This window comes from Mus caroli, unplaced genomic scaffold (genome assembly GCF_978045245.1).
Source record: "Mus caroli unplaced genomic scaffold, Mus_caroli_1 scaffold_2, whole genome shotgun sequence".
Classification (NCBI taxonomy): Eukaryota; Metazoa; Chordata; class Mammalia; order Rodentia; family Muridae; genus Mus; species Mus caroli.
This window is the reverse complement of record NW_028227257.1, coordinates 144,344,666-144,361,715: the sequence shown is the minus strand read 5'-3', so window position 1 is coordinate 144,361,715 and position 17,050 is coordinate 144,344,666. Positions and strand designations below refer to the sequence as shown.

The window sequence follows — 17,050 nt, the reverse complement described above, 5'->3', positions numbered from 1 at the left end:
AGGGGGATGCAAGTATGGGAATAGGGTTGAGGGATGCCAAGGCGGTGAAGGAGTGAGTGACTTTACTCAGCAAGCAGCATTCTTAGACTTCAAATCTGCTTGGTCTTTAGCAGAGTAAATAATTTCTTGCCCATTTGGTTGTTGTGACATGGCAAATAGAAGGCATGGGATGGGGTGTTATGGTGGGGAAATGCTAAATTAGATAGTAGGGGAGTTTGGCAGGCCGGCAACCTACTTCCACTTCTATCAGTCTGCAAATTCTCCAGGAGAGCTATGAGCCTCTGGTCTAGTCTGTCCTGTGTCTATTAGTGGGGGAGTCTATGCTCCTGTTGTGGGCTGGGAAACAGCAAGTAGGAGGGCAAGCATCTTTGGGTTTCCATTGCTGTGGAAAGACAGCATGACCAAGGCAACTCTTATAAAGGATAACATTTAAGTGGGGCTGATTTAAAGGTTCACAGGTTCAGTTCAGTATCATCAAGGCAGAAGCATAGCAGCTCAAGCAATGCAAAGGAGGAGATGAGAGTTCTACAACTTGGTATGGCTGCAGCTCGGGGAAAACTGACCCTTCCACACTGTGCAGAGTTTAAAAGCTAACCCTCAGAGTAACATACTTCCTCCTACAAGGCCAGGACTCCTAACAGTACCACTGCATATAGGCCCAGTATATTCTTACACCACAGCAAGGGACTGGGAGTGGGGGCACTGAGATTGTAAAAGCAGAGAAGTTTAGAGGCCAGAAAGCCTACCTGGGCTTCGTACGGTATTTGAGGCCTCTAGAAGAGCAGAGAGTCTCTGCTCATATTACATATATATATACATATATATATATGCATATATTTACATTGCTTATATCCATGCACTGTCAGAACAATAAGACACAAAGTAGCTTAATGAAATTACATGTTCCACTGTTCTGGAAGTTAGAAGTTCAAAATCAAAGGGTTGATACAAAGATTTTTCTTTGTTGCCTCTTGGTGCAGTACTGTCAGTAACTTACTGACTATAGACTGCTGTCTGCTTGCTGTGGCTTCATTTTGAGGGGTGGCAGAGACATTCTTGTATCTCTTTTAAGAGAAACACTAAACTATTAAAGGTTGTTAATATTCATTAGTTTATTAGAAGCATCTTTTTCAAATAGAACTATATTTGTTAGGACTCCACAAGGTTTCAGCATTCAGTGCTAGATAATAATGCATAAATATGAAAAAATTTATGTTTCCCATACTATTTTAAACAGGACAAAATGATGGGGAATCTTGTTAAGGTTGCTACAATTGTTTCTCGAGGGTGAAGGGACTCTCATGCTTGCTTCAAAAATAATTTTTTCCCTAAGGAAGTCAATGACAACATAAGAATTTTATTCTACATGCTTCTAATTTGGATTTGGGGACAGGTATTGCATCATAATTTCTCTACATGGTTTCCAAAATCAGGGCTCACATAGAGTTCCCAGGAGACATGGACAAGTACATGTTCATATATCTTTGCTATCTGATTTTGAACTGACTACTGATTATTGCAATGCATGTGTGATTAGATGACCTAGCTCTTTCCCTATATTGCTTTTTTGAGAGGAATGGAAGAATTTTCCCAAGCTTCTTAACTGAAGGTATCTATGCTCCCCATCTAAGTTACCTTGTCAGATCAGGGCATAGAATGTACATAATTCTGTTTGGGTCTCGCAGTGTCTTTCTGTCTGTCTGTCTGCCTATCTTTATTTTTCTGTTTTCCTCATCATCTGTCTCTCTGGTCAGCATGCACTTGAAATTGCAAGGATTCACCATCAAATTTCGAGCAGTTCTTTGTAGAGCAATTTAACTTGCACTGAGAACCTGACCAACCTTTGAGTTAAAATAGCACTCTCTCCCTCAAAAACCTCTCCATAGAATATTTTTCTTAAACCTTTTCAGTTTTGACAGAAAACAGGAAAATCTTCTTTGCTCATATTTAATGTCAACACACAATTTCTGTTGTATTTTTGCCATAATAACTCCTGGTGTTCATATGCTAGCTAGAGTTCTTGGCTTCTCCAATATACTTCCTACCTGATAGGCAGCCAGCTATTTGCTATTTTCTGTAACTTTATTTTTCGTGACTATTACTGTTCTTCAACAGATGGAAACTTTTCCTCACAGTGAATTAGACATTACATCTGCCTGATGCTCATCTATTTCCCAAACTTTACAATCCTGTGATTTTCTGTGACCTTGAGTTTTCCTTGTTTCTCAAAGCTCCTAGCACTGTCCTTCCAAATGTTTACCTAGAGGCTTGGTTTTACAATCTTTCAACATAGGTTCTTCCAGTACAGGCTCTCCAGAGAACATATATCAGCTTCTTCATCACTTTGGCCTCTCATGACCTGATATTTTGTCAAATAATTAACTGTAGTTAAAGGCTTGGAAATTTTGAAGAGGCAAATGGTGAGATTGTGGCCAATTACAGAGACAAAATGGGCACTAACAAGTCTTCAAGTAGAATATAATTATAGGACTTTCTCAGCGGCTAGGATATCTATTTTAATTTTATCATATTCCTTTTCCTATTGTTTAGAGATTGCTCACTTGTGTAGGGAATGATTACAGAAAAGAGAGCGACTGTCAGCAACAGAGAAAACATGTAAGAAATTCATACAAAAATAGTCTTTGGCTTAAAAACACAGGTTAAAAATAAAACAGGTGAAATTTGCTAGGAAGACCCAAGGAATTGCCTTGTCTGATCTAAGTAGTAGCAGTGAAGTCAATTATTTCCATGTGTTCTTTGTACTTGAATGCAATACTTAGGTTTGTGTTGAGGATGTTAACACGGAATCAGTGTCATTTGATGCAACCTAGAAAGAGTGATCACAGTGTGACCAAATTGACTGAGAAACTGTTACTACATAAGAACCCATAACTATGTAATGCTGTTATTGCTACATTGTAATGTTGGCACAAACTTATGCCCTTAAGGCTTTGACCATCTGCACATGTTACTTTTCTAACTTCCCCAATATCCTAATATTTTACTGATCCAAAGAAGCTGGGTGGGTTACAACACTTGTATTTAATTTGTAGAAAGCTGTATGCAAGTGCATTCAAGAAAGGTTAAACAGATGCGCAATCATTAAAATCATGTTGAATTCTCCATTTATTGGTAACAATTTATGTGCAAATTCCTTAATTTTAAATTCTCTTGGTGAAATCCAGGCACCTTGATATGGAAATGGGTCTGATTTGATAACTGTTCTGAATTTCCTTGTTTCACTCTAAAAGACATTTTCAAGGTTGGCAAATTATGTCTCTTTCCCAAATATTAGTAGCTCATTACTATGACAAATGTGTTCATATTTGGATGAAAACACCCAAACTAATTTTATTTTCAGTACTGGTGATTCATAAAATGTCTCCACAGTGTATTAGTCAAAATCACGTCTTTCCCTTTCCCATTTCTCCTTTCATTCACAGCAGAAGAGGAAGAGAATGAGGATGGATAATGAGAGCACTGTGTCTGAGTTCATCCTCCTGGGGCTCCCCATTCGACCAGAGGACCAAGCTGTGTACTCTGCCCTGTTCCTGGTCCTGTACCTGACAACAGTGCTGGGGAACCTGCTCATCATCCTGCTCATCAGGCTGGACCCTAACCTCCACACCCCCATGTACTTCTTCCTCAGCCACTTGGCCTTAACAGACATCTCTTTCTCATCAGTCACAGTTCCAAAGATGCTCGTGAATATGCTGACACATAGTCAGTCCATTTCATATACTGGGTGTGTTTCCCAGGTGTATTTTTTCATAGTTTTTGGAAGCATTGATAGCTTTCTTCTGACCTCCATGGCATATGACAGGTATGTAGCCATCTGCCATCCTCTGCATTATACCATCATCATGAATTTGAGCCTTTGTGTTCTTCTAGTAGGAATGTCCTGGGTCTTATCTTCAGCCAATGCCCTTGTGCAAACCCTCCTCTTGGCTCGCTTATCTCACTTTAGAAACAACACCATCCCCCACTATTTCTGTGACCTCTCTACTTTGCTGAAGCTGTCCAGCTCAGACACCACCATCAATGATCTTATCATCCTTGTTTTAGGTAATGGGGTCATTACCCTGCCATTCATATGCATTCTTGTCTCTTATGGCTACATTGGTGTCACCATTCTGAAAACTCCCTCCATCAAGGGAATCCGCAAAGCCTTGTCTACATGTGGCTCTCACCTCTGTGTGGTATCCTTGTACTATGGATCCATCATTGGACTGTATTGTGTCCCCTCATCTAATAACACCAGTGACAAAAATGCCATTGTGGCTGTTATGTACACAGTTGTCACACCCATGCTTAATCCCTTTATTTATAGTCTAAGGAATCGGGATATGAAAGGAGCACTGAGAAATATCCTCAGCAGAACACAATGATCTACCTTCTGCTTCCCCTTAAATGACTAGGACTCCTGTTTGTTTGGCCCATGTAATATCTTCTCTCTGAATGACCATCTTAAAGATATTTTACTCTGAACTTCTTGCATATATCTTGGACTGTACACTTTACCTCTTTTCTTGATCTTGATAATCTTGCGAAAGGGGTTTCCAACTTATAAACACATAAGTCCTTCCTGCATTTCCCTTTGCATATGATATCTTTCCCCCAAAGTTTTAAAATTCAATGTAACACTCTTCATTTGCATAGCTTGTAGCTTTTGAAGCAAAGTCCTTTTTTCCCTTTCTATGTCATGAAAAACTTCTTTAGATAGGATTATTTTCACTTAAAACTTGACAGGCAATGTCTCTAAGTAGATCTAGATGCTCTAGAATGTGCTATATAGACAAGGTTTGCCTTGAACCAGTAGAGATCAGCCCACCTCTGCCTCCTGAGTGCTGGGACTAGTGGCATGAACCACCGTGCACAGCTTGATCTTATTTTTCATATTTAATTCAGCAGTATTTTGAATTTTCTGCTGAGAATAAGCTTAAATAAATATTATGTTTCAAGCACATCACCAGTGAACTGGTTTTATTTACAGCAGTGTGGTGTTCATTAGCCTCACATTGATTTCCTCTGGCTTCCTATGTACACATTGCACTCACCATTCTGAGACGTCCATCCATGCATGGAATTGTCCAGTCTCTTCTTTGTAATACACTTTTCATTTTTATTGACATATGAAGATATACATTTTTATAAGAAGAGATGTTCTGATACATATATGTGTTGTAAAATGTATGTTGAATAATGAATGTGACTATCTCCTAAATGTTTGAGTATAAGCACTCAGAGTTTGTTCCTGTACTACTTTTGTACTATACACTGCTTCATCACCATCAGCCCTTGTTCCTCCACTATTAAGACAACACCATAGTTCCCTCCTTTGCTCAAATTTCACATACACTACCAGCTTTTCCTTCTTCCCACATAGTTTGCTCATCATTTTGTAATTTGATTTTCATTGTTCAATTTTTTTTTTGCAAAATATTCTTAGATTGATATTAACTTTGCAGTTACCTTAATTTTTCTTCCAAATTCAGTGGTCCATTGGTATCAAGTAGACAAAATGGATACAGGTTCTAGGTGATGAAAAGGGAATTGGAAACCTCTTTGTTTAGGAAAATCAAGTTTATGTGAAGTGTAAAAGTCGGAAGAAAGTGTTTAGAATGGCCTTTCACATGGTACTGTAGTTATGTGGCATCAGTCTGTTCTCTATAACGGTAGGGTGCCCAAGTGTTTATACTGGTGGAAATGATGTAAATATAATATTTGGATGAAAATGAAAAAAATAATCCAGCTATACTGTGTTCTAAAATGAAATGGGCTCCACATTTAATTGCATAAATACATTGTCCTCTGTTTCCATCTGAAATGTTCAAGTTGTGGTTTTGTTCTTGGAAAAATCTCCAAAACAAATGTATTTAGCTTCATTAATGGTAGCCAATTACTCTGGCAGATATTTTTGTATCTAGTGATTATTATGAAGGAGTAGATTCAAGTAGAGAGAACTTAGTTGGTGTTCTGCTGCTACACTAGAATGTGTAGCAGACTATTGAATGTGTTAGTGAATGTGTTTCTCAGACTATTGTATGTGAAGTTGAATCCTTAGACTTGGAAACTTCTGAAATCTGAGCCATTATTCTTGTCACTGAAATGTTAGTTCATACTTATAAAAACTGAGATAATGTCTAAAGAAAACAATATACTCATAAAAATCACCATAAAATATATGTGCATGTACTTCTATACCATATACATTATATAATATAATACAGTCTATATACTATACATCATATGTTATATATTAAATATAATATATAATAATAAATATAATATATAATGTATGTGGCATTTTAATAAATACTATTAAAGTACTTATTTAAAAATCACTATGCTTAAATTATAGAAACCAATACCGTAAGTGCTAAAGTTCTCTTGGTTCCTTGTCAGTTATATCTTATTTACCCTTGAAGATAGTGTCTTAACTATTTCTTTCTTATTAGTGTATATTGATTATATGAAATAATGATTCTTCTTGTTTATTTGTTTCTGAGTCAATGTCTCACCAAATGGCCTTGGACACAGTTGTGGAAACTCTCAGCCACTGAGACTAATCTTTATTTCTGAATAAAGGCTGAATCTTTATTTCATAGAGATCATATTGTAATTCATACAGACCAGGCTAGTCTTTAGTTCACAGAGATTAAAGATATCCACCAGCATACCTGTCTCAAAGTAATGAGTTTTAATTATCTTTGTAATATATCTTTTATCTATCTCTCTATATATATCTTCTGCTTACTCATGACTCTCGTAAATATCCTCTTTTTTCTTTCATGTTTTTCAATATTCCATATGAGAGAAAAATTTGTGAAGCTTGTCTTTGGAAATCTGGGCCATCTAACACAATAATCACCAATTATTTACAGTTGTTATAAGTTGACATCATTTCATTGTCTATTAATGGAAATTTCATTATTTTCTCTTTAATTAATTAATATTTTGAATTTATTCTTTAAATATTTCATACATTTTTGCAATCTACTTTGATCATACCATCCTCCCACTACCTACCTCTAGTACCTGTAGGGAAGAAGTTAACATGTCTCTATCATAGAGTCCCATTAATATTGCTCATGTGTACAAAGGTGTGGGACCATCTACTGTGACCTTATCAATGTGAACTTATCAGTAGCAGGAATTACAAAGAAACACGACCCTTCCTCATTAGTTATCACGTGCCTATAGCTACTGTGATGGGGTGGGACCTCTAGCACCCCTCCCTTATCTATACTGGGATGCTAACTGGATTGATCTTGTATGAGCCTTGTAAAGATAAGTTGACCATAGCTACTGCACAAAGGCCATGTGAAATCTAGAAGACAGTATTCCATAACTTTCTCCTTCTTCCTCTGGTTATTTTATTATTTCTCCCCTCTTTTGTGATAATCCCTGAGTCCAAGTTGAGAAGAGTTTGATGTAGATACACATTTATAGCTGAGCTCTCAAACTTATTCTCAGGACGTGGGTCTGTTATAAGCCTCTGCATTAACCACTACACTGAAAAAAATTCTCTGTTCAAGGGTGAGAGAACTATAAATCTATGGGTATAAACATAAATATTTAGAAAGCAGTTTGATTAAATAACCATTTTAAAATAACAATAGAACATTGTCCCTTAAGTGTCATGAGTTCCTCTGACATGGGATTTTTGAATTTACATTACCATGCCTCGAATCCCATTTGTGAAATGTATTAGTTATTTGTATATTACAAAGTATTTAAATGCTTGAGACTATGGGGTGGGACAGTCAACATTTGAAGCACAACATTCTACTCCTTGGACTCCATAGTACTCTTCGGGCCATATCATAGTGTAAAATGAATTTAGTTCAACTTACAAATGTCCCAATCATCTTTAACAGTCCCAACACTGTTTTAAAGTCCAAAGTCACTTCTTAGACTCCAGGTAATTCCTTCTTTGAATCTCCTTGTAAAATCAGAAATAAATTAAAAATTTACAATGAACCATAGAATATATATTACCATTCCAAAAGGGAGAGATGGGGACATAGTAAGGATATACTAGACCAAAATAAGATGTGAACTGAGTAGAGAACTCCAGATCCTATAGCTTTATAATGGGTGTCAAGGGGTTTAGATGGTTTTGTCCATCCAGCTTTGCATCACAGACCTCTCTCATTGGCTGTATATTCTGATTTCAGGTACCATTAACAGATATCCTGTGGTGTTAATATTATCAACAATTTGGGGTCTTCACTGCCCGGGCTTCAATTTCACAGATTTACCCAGGGTCTTTTCACAAGGACTCTCCTGTAATATACCAACTGGCCTCAAATTCTCAATGAAACTGCAGAAAAGGGTTCGTGGTCCATTCCTACATCCTTGCCACGTAGATGATATTGCCAAGTTTGTCTGCCAGTTTGGTACAGATTATGTCCCACTTGAGGCACATTTGTAGAGGATTCTTTTTGTTGTTGAGCAGGAAAGCCATTCTGCCTTTTACCTCACAGGTGGAAGAGTACCTGTGTGAGGTCTTATGCCATGGACACACATCCATTTATTTCAGTGCAAATCAGGCCTCCACTTAATAACAATTCCCTTAACAGTTTCAGCATTTCTTCCAACACAAGCATTTAGCTGTAACATAATGATCCCAGTGTATGGGACTTTTTGGAATTCAGTGAAAATAAAAGCACAACATACTCAAAGTGATGGGGCACAATGAAAGCAGTACAAATAGTAAAGTTTATAGCACTAAATGCCATCTGCCTTCACAAAGAAATTGGAGAAAACCAATACTAGAAACTTAGGAGCACATCTGAAAGCTGAAGAACAAAAAAAAAGCCATCACAACTAAGATGATAGATGGCAGGAAATAGACAAAGACAGGGCTGAAATCAATAAATTAGAAGTAAAGGGAACAATACAAGAATCAACAAACCCAAGACCTGGATCTTTGAAAAACTCAACATGATAGACAAACTGTTAACAAAGCTAACTAATATGCTGAGAGAGGGTATCCAAATTAATAAGATCATTAATGAGAAGGTAGACATAACTACAGACACTCAAGAAGTTAAACAAATCATTAGGTCTTACTTCAAAAGCCTGTCCTCTACATAATTATATAATGTAAATGAAATAGATGATTTTCAAGACAGATACCCCTTACAAAAGTTAAATCAAGATTATGTAAGCTATCTAAACTATCCCACAACCCCTACGGAAATAGAAGCAATCATTAAAACTCTCCCAACCAAAGCCACTCCAGGGCCAGATGGTTTTGGCACAGAATTTACTAGACCTGCAAAGAAGGGCTAATATCAATACTCCTCAAACTATTCCACAAAATAGAAACAGAAGGAGCACTGCCACATTCATTCTGTGAATCCATAGACACCCTGATACCTAAACTACACAAAGACTCATCAAAGAAAAAGAATATCTGATCAATTTCTCTTATGAACATTGATTTTAAAAAACTTAAGAAAATACTCAAAAACTAAATCCAAGAATACATCAAAAACATCATTTACCATGACAAATTAGGATTCATCTTTGGGATGCAGGAATAGTTCAATATATGAAAATTCATCTATATAATCTACAATATAAACAAACTGAAAAAAATCACATGGTCATCTCAGTAGTTGATGAAAAGCTTTAGACAAAATTAAACACATCTCCAAATTAGAAGTCTTGGAGAGTTCAGGGATAAAAGGCACATACTTAAACATAATAAAAGCAATATACAACAATCACATAGCAATATTACATTAAATGCAGACTCAGATAATTCCATTAAAATCAGGAACAGGATAAGTCTAACCCCTCTGTTACACAAATTTCCACCTGGAGAAAGAAGACAACAAAAGGAGATTAAGGGGATAGAAATTGGAAAGTAAGAAGTCAAAATATCACTATTTGAGGACAACAATGATAGTATACATAAGTGACACCCAAAACTCTAGCAATATTTGTATCCAGCATTTGGATGAAATGAATAAGTAGCCTCCTTTATAAATTAATAAATGAGCTGAAAAAGAAATTAGGGAGACAACAACCTTCAAAATAGCTACTAATAATAGAAAATATCTTGGTATCACTCTGTGGGGCAATGGGCTATGCACAGACAGCCTGGTCTCCAGTCGAGCTGAGGTTTTGAACCCCAGTAGGACCCAGTGGTGGTAATATTCACCTACATGGGATGGAAGGTGTTCCCTCATGTCTCCTGTAACCCTGGCTCCTATCGAAGTTACCACCCCCACAGCCCCCACAAGAGAAGCATGTGGCTAGCAGTCAAGTACACAATGTCCCAAGCTTCTGGCCTTCTGGCTAGACTCCTCCCCACAGTTACCTAGCAACAGGAAGATAACAAGCCCACTGTAAGAGAGGCTGTTTGGTTTGCCCCCCCCCACTCTCTCTCTCAGCTTTGACCTCTCTCTTAAGCTTTCTCTTTTCTCTTCCTCCCCTCTTTCTAAGTGGCCACGGCCAGTCTTTCTCTCTTTCTACCTTTTCTCTTTCCCCCTGCCTTTCTACAATAAAGCTCTAAAACCATAGACTGTCTCTGTTCATCAAGACCTGCTGTGCTTGGATGATGGGATAGGCTTTTTTCTAGTGAGCCGTGCCTAACCTCCCATCAGAAGGCCTTCCTACACTCCAGCCGGACTAAGGACTCTTGCTTGTGTGGGTACCACCTAGCGCCCCCCTCTTCTTTCCCCCTGCCTCCTCTTCCCATATCTCTGGAGCCTAGTGCCTCTCTGGGGCCTTGTGCTGCCCCTGGACCCCTATTCTGTTCTCAGCTCCTCTGCCATATCCAGCATGGGATACCAGAGACTGAGAACCTGGTACTGGGGGCTGCCACTTGTCCAACCCCTGCCGTGTGGGGTCAGAGCCTTCACACAGCCAGATGCCCACCTGGGCTGTGTGGAAAGCATCTGGCAGTCCTCCAAATTCTGCCAGCCCAGAGCACAGGAATGTGGGCACTCTCTCCTACTCCCCTCTTCCCCTACACCCACGGCCTCACATGACTTAAGCATGCAATTGAAAAATCTATAGAACAAGAAATTGAAGAAGACATTTGAAGATGGATTTCTCATGCTCATAGATAGGATTAACATAGTAAAAATGGTCAACCTACTAAAATCAATATACAAGTTCATTGCAATTTCCATCAAAATTTCAACACTATTTTTATAGACCTTGAAAAAAAAGAACTCTCAACTTCTTGTGCATAAACAACATACCAAGAATAGCTAAAAAAAATCCTGAATAATAAAAGAACTTTTGGAGGGATCACCATCCTTAATCATAAGCTAGGCTAAAGAACAGTAATAATAAAAACCATACACTATCTGTATAGAAGCAGACAGGTTAATCAATGGAACTGAATTAAAGACCCACTCACCTATGTACACTTGATTTTTGACAAATGATGCAAAAACCACACCATGGAAAAAAAGGAAAGCATATTCAACAAATGGTGCTTGTCTAACCGGATGTCTCCATGTAGAAGAATGAAAATAGATCCATATTTATCACCCTGCCCGAAACTCAACATAGATCAAAGACAACAACATAAAACTGGATACACTAAATATAATAGAAGAGAAAGGGGGAAGTGGTCACAAACACACTAGAACAGGAGAAAACTTCCTTAATAGAACAGAAGAGCAAATTCCCAGACTCTAAGATCAACAATTGATAAATGGCACCACATGAAACTGAAATGCTTCTGTAAAGCACAGACCACCATCAATAACAGCACCCCACAGATTGGGAAAAGATTTTTAATGATCCTACATCCTTCAAATTGCTAATATCAAAAAGTATATAGGAACATCAAGAAATGAGACACCAAAAAAAAAAAATCAAATGACTCAACTAAATATAGTGTACATAGAAAGAGGCAGGTAGATCAATGAAATAGAATTGAAGACCCTGAAATGAATCCACACACCTGTGATCACTTGATCTTTCACAAAGAAGCCAAAACCAAGCTAAGTGGAAAAGAGGCAGAATTTTCAGCAAATGGTGCTGGTTCAACTGGCAGTTAGCATGTAGAAGAATGCAAGTTAATAATTCTTATCTCCTTGTACAAACACACGTCCAAGGGGATCAATGACCTCCACATAAAACAAGATATGCTGACTCTAATGGAAAAGAAAGTAGAAAAGAACCTCAAACACATGGGCCCAGGGGAAAATTTCCCGGAGAGAACACCAATGGCTCATGTTCTAAGATCAAAAATTGAACAATGGCACCTCATAAAATTCAAAAGCTTCTGTAAGGCAAAGGACACTGGCAATATGACCAAACAACAATCCATGGATTGGTAAAACATCTTTACCAATCCTACATCCAATAGAGGGGTAATATAAAAAATATACAAAGAACTCAAGAACTTAGACTCCAGAGAAACAAATAACCCTATTAAAAATGGGGTTCAGAGATAAACAAAGAATTCTCAACTGAGGGATAGTGAATGGCTGAGAAGCACCTAAAGGAATGTTCAACATCCTTAGTCATCAGGGAAATGCAAAACAAAACGACCCAGAGATTCCACCTCACACCAGTCAGAATGTCTAAGAACAAAAACTCAGGTGACAACAGATGGTGGTGAGGATGTGGAAAAGAGGAACACTCCTCCATTGTTGGTGGGATTGCAAGCTTGTACAACCACTCTGGAAATCAGTCTGGCGGTTCCTCGGAATGGATACAGAAAATGTGGTATATTTACACAATGACATACTACTAAGCTACTAAAATCAATGACTACATGAAATTTGTAAGCAAATGAATGGAACTAGATCCTGAGTGAGGTAACCCAGTCACAAAAGAACACACATGGTATGTACTCACTGATAAGTGGATATTAGCCAAAAAAAAAGAAAGAAAGAAAGAAAGAAAGAAAGAAAGAAAGAAAGAAAGAAAGAAAGAAAGAAAGAAAGAAAGGAAGGAAGGAAGGAAGGAAGGAAGGAAGGAAGGAAGGAAGGAAGGAAGGAAGGAAGGAAGGAAGGAAGGAAGTGACCTACGCTACCGTCTCGTCAGCAAAAACGCACGCAGGCCACTCGGATCCTTCTGCAGTAAAGCTTTAATACATCTCGAGTGATAGATGATCAGCTTCAGGAGAGGAGACCCAGAAAGCAGAAAACCCTTCCCTTTTATAGGCTGCGAAAAATGGTTGGAAACGTGCACCACCCGGATTGGCTGCTCACTATCAGTCAGTTAACGCCATGAGAGAGGCAGGGCTCAGGTAATGGAAAGACCCTGACACCTGCGCACACTTACAAGCAACGGATGTCAGCACCATCTTGTAATGGCGACTGTGAGGGCGGCTCCTCACATCTCCCCCTTTTCTTTTATTTTAGAAGCAACAGGCCACCCAGTACTGAGAGTGGAGACAGAGGTCAAATCCCCAGTGTGCAAGCATAGGGGCTTTACACAAAACCTCCTCCCAGGCTCGTCACCCGGAGGGGTCTTGGTCCGCTCCCATGTCGTTTTTCCTGGGGGAAGGACACCCAACCTTCATACAAGATGACATGTCTCCCTAGAATAGGCTCATCTTATGCCGCAGAGCCTTTCTACTGCAGTGCTTAGCCGTACAGCTCTCCCGGGCTGCTGAAGCACACTCACTCTATCCCGTGCAATGAGACTAGCCTCGTGGGGTGCAAGAGCTGAGCGGCCAGTGACCTATTGCTTAAGCATCGATAATCATATATCGGGGGAGGCACCATGCTCCAAAGCAACAAGCACCTGGGTTACTACCATCCTGTCCCTCCTTGTTTGGCTTTAAGTTTGCAGATCATCCATAGTAGGAGCAGTACTCCACCGCACACAGCCACTCCAAACAAATCCACCCCCACCCATTCCTTGAAGTAGGAGAATGCTGCAGAAATCCAGGTAGAAAATCCTTCCGTCAATGACAGGTCAAGACGTGTCAAATTGTAAGTCATTGTAAGACAGCAATCCTCAGCTCCCGGAGTGTCTGTTCAAATTCTATGGTCCAATTCTGTAACAAATAATGAGACAAAGCCTTTGACAGGTTAGTTGCTCTTGTAAAATTCTCAAATTGTACTGAGGTGATACAGAGGCCAGGCAGCTTATGTTCGCAACCCAGCTGAGCCATTTGCCACAGGACATCCACCTGCTCTTGGACCAGATCAATCCGTTGGTTTACCAACATGAGGCCTCCCTATATCTGGGAGTTGGCCGTGGCCTTCCTGTCCAGGGCCGATGTCACTCTTGCCGAAAGGTCATTGATGGTTTGTGTTGTCTGAACCGTAGCAGACAAGGCAATGGCCGAAGCAGTGATAGAGGCAGCTATTGCTGCTGTTGCTACCAAGCCAACTATAATAGCAGAGATTCTAAAATCTCTCTTTTCTTTAAATAAGCTTAAACTGCTAGGGGCTTCCACAGGAACTGGAACAATTGTCGGCATGCAAGTAACCAAAGCAAAGGGATACTTAGTAGCATCCCAACACAGGGCATAGAAACATTCATTAAGCAAGTAATCTAAGTCTAATAGATTACTATTTAAACTTTTTTTTTTTTTTTACTTACAACCCACAGAAAGGTGGCCAAACACTATATAAGGATATACACTGGCTTTGGTCTTTCAAGTCAGAGATCATCACAAAGCACAGGCTTCCTTTGAGGGAAAAGTTCTATTTTCCATCAGAGCCTGAATTTGCCCATCTATTGGTAAAAAGGCAAGTCCCAGCTCCCTATCAGTAGTAAAGAAATGTGGAAACACTTGTGCACTGTGCATGAAACACTTGTGCACTGTGCATGACAGGCATGGGCAGGGGAAAGGTGGACATAATACCCCAACGCAATTTCCCCAATATACTAGGAACCAGGATCTCTAGTAGAAGGGTCAGTATCCATCGTTGTTACAGTGTTCCCTCTTTTGTCCACATCTTCTGAAGGGGAGATCCTTCAGGTGAGGAGTTCTGGAACCCAAAGAGGATTGTCTTCTTCCTGTGGAAAAACACAAATAGCTCCCCTGGATCTTATTAAAATAGGATCCGGGCCTCTCCATTTTCCGGTTAAGACATCTTTCCATTTGATCATTTCTCTAGGTCTGTTTGGTTCTGAACAGTGACGATCAGCTGCAGTGTGGCCTTGTTCATCAAGATTCAAAAAATTAAGAGTAAAGAGTGCCATAGAGATGGCCACTCCCGGTGTTAAGGGCAGAGCCTCGTCGACTCCCCCTTTCTGTTTCAATATATTGTCCCATATTAGGGAGTGTAGCCTTTGCTATCATTTGCCAATCAGATGGGGTCATGGCCATATTGGCAAATCTCTCGACCTGAACCAGAGTAAAATTGGCACTGACCCCATAATTACGGACAGATTCAGCAAGTTCTTTATGTTGTTTATAGTCTACTGGGGCATGCATATGCCCTGCCTCCCCAGTATCAAAGACTGGAAATGCTACCTGTATCTTTTTAAACTCTTCCTGAGGAAAAAAAGAGTTAGCACTATACCGTAATTCATAAAGTGGTGGTGCTGTGGGCACAGTAGCTGTTATGTTACCCTTTTTATTACTTCCTGATCACAACCATCGATCAGGGGTATATCTTTGTTCTTTATATTTTGCTGCCTCCTCCTCTAATTCAGCCTCCTCACTGGGGTCTAGATCTTCGGACCCTGAACTATCAATCTCTAAGGCCTCCAAGTCATGGATAGGATAAAAATTAGTATAAGGCTTTTTCTTAGTAGAGGGCTCAGTTTCACTGCCCTTCTTTCTCTCTCCCTTTCCTTCTGAATCCCAGGGAGGTCCTTTTTTCTTAGACATGTCTTTCTTTTTTCGAGCTCTTATTCTCTTGCTCCGTTCGGTTTCTGACATACTGTCCTGAACCTCTTCTAGTGTTCCCTGTCCCTCCACAATGGCAGGTCGGCAGGTTTCCTCCTCTAGACAGTTTTTTTATCAGCTTCCAAATTGCCTTGGTGCCTAGGTGTAAGTCTCCCTCTTCATGCTTACGGTCAAGGTCCCTTCCTAGCTTATTCCATGAGGCTACAGTTAGAGACCCCGAACAGGCATACCAGGGAGCAACGCGATCCACTTCCTTAACAAAATTCTGCAGCGTACGGGAGGTGACCTGCAGATCACGTTGCTTTAGCACTGCCTGTAATGCGGTGATCACTGACTGTGAAGAGCCCATGATAGAGTGAGTGCCTGCAGCTGATCTACGCCCGACTTATGGTACTCCTTAAGTAAAACCAAAAGTAAACACGGTGCTCCACTCCCTTATCTATGGAAGGCTTACAAGATACCTTGGTGCTGCCACTTATCTACGTCGGACTGACCACACCTCAAATTTCAACACCAGCCTCGATGGACAGAATAAAATTTCAGCACCAGCCTCGATGGACAGCAGCACCAGCCTCGATGGACAGAAATAAAATTTCAGCACCAGCTTCAATGGACAGCAGCACCAGCCTCGATGGACAGAAATAAAATTTCAGCACCGGCCTCAATGGACAGCAAATTTCAGCACCAACCTTGATGGACAGCAACCAAGACTAGTGCTTCTACCGCCCCTTCTTAGGGTGCATCTAGATTAAGACTGAAATCAAAAGGGATAAGAGGTTCACAATCAGATATATCTCTCTGAACTTACTTTTTCCTCGCAGTTCTGAATCCGCCCCATCTCCGGGGGTTCTCCTCAATGCCAGCGATGTTAATTCCAGGGTCTCTGGCACCAGATGACCCACGCTACCGTCTCGCCAGCAAAAACGCACGCAGGCCACTCGGATCCTTCTGCAGTAAAGCTTTAATACATCTTGAGAGATAGATGATCAGCTTCAGGAGAGGAGACCCAGAAAGCAGAAAACCCTTCCCTTTTATAGGCTGCAGGTTGTAAACGTGCACCACCCAGATTGGCTGCTCACTATCAGTCAGTTAACGCCACGAGAGAGGCAGGGCTCAGGTAATGGAAAGATACCCTGACGCCTGCGCACACTTACGAGCAACGGATGTCAGCACCATCTTGTAACGGCTACTGTGAAGGCGGCTCCTCACAAGGAAGGAAGGAAGGAAGGAAGGAAGGAAGGAAGGAAGGAA

General features: G+C 40.0%; 1 protein-coding gene across 2 annotated transcripts; it reads left to right on the top strand.

The window, feature by feature from the left end:
- Positions 1 to 1,511: 1,511 nt before the first annotated feature.
- On the top strand, positions 1,512 to 6,415 carry LOC110289654 (olfactory receptor 1J21-like). Of its 2 annotated transcripts, none has more exons than XM_085830831.1 (2): positions 1,512 to 1,609; positions 3,444 to 6,415. In XM_085830831.1, exon 2 carries the CDS (start codon positions 3,459 to 3,461, stop codon positions 4,386 to 4,388), a length of 930 nt encoding a protein of 309 aa, XP_085686957.1. In that variant the 5' UTR covers positions 1,512 to 1,609; positions 3,444 to 3,458; the 3' UTR covers positions 4,389 to 6,415. The 2 variants fall into 2 exon arrangements, with proteins under 2 accessions (XP_085686957.1, XP_085686959.1); XM_085830833.1 differs by having other exon boundaries at positions 1,536 to 1,609; positions 3,447 to 6,415.
- Positions 6,416 to 17,050: the final 10,635 nt, after the last annotated feature.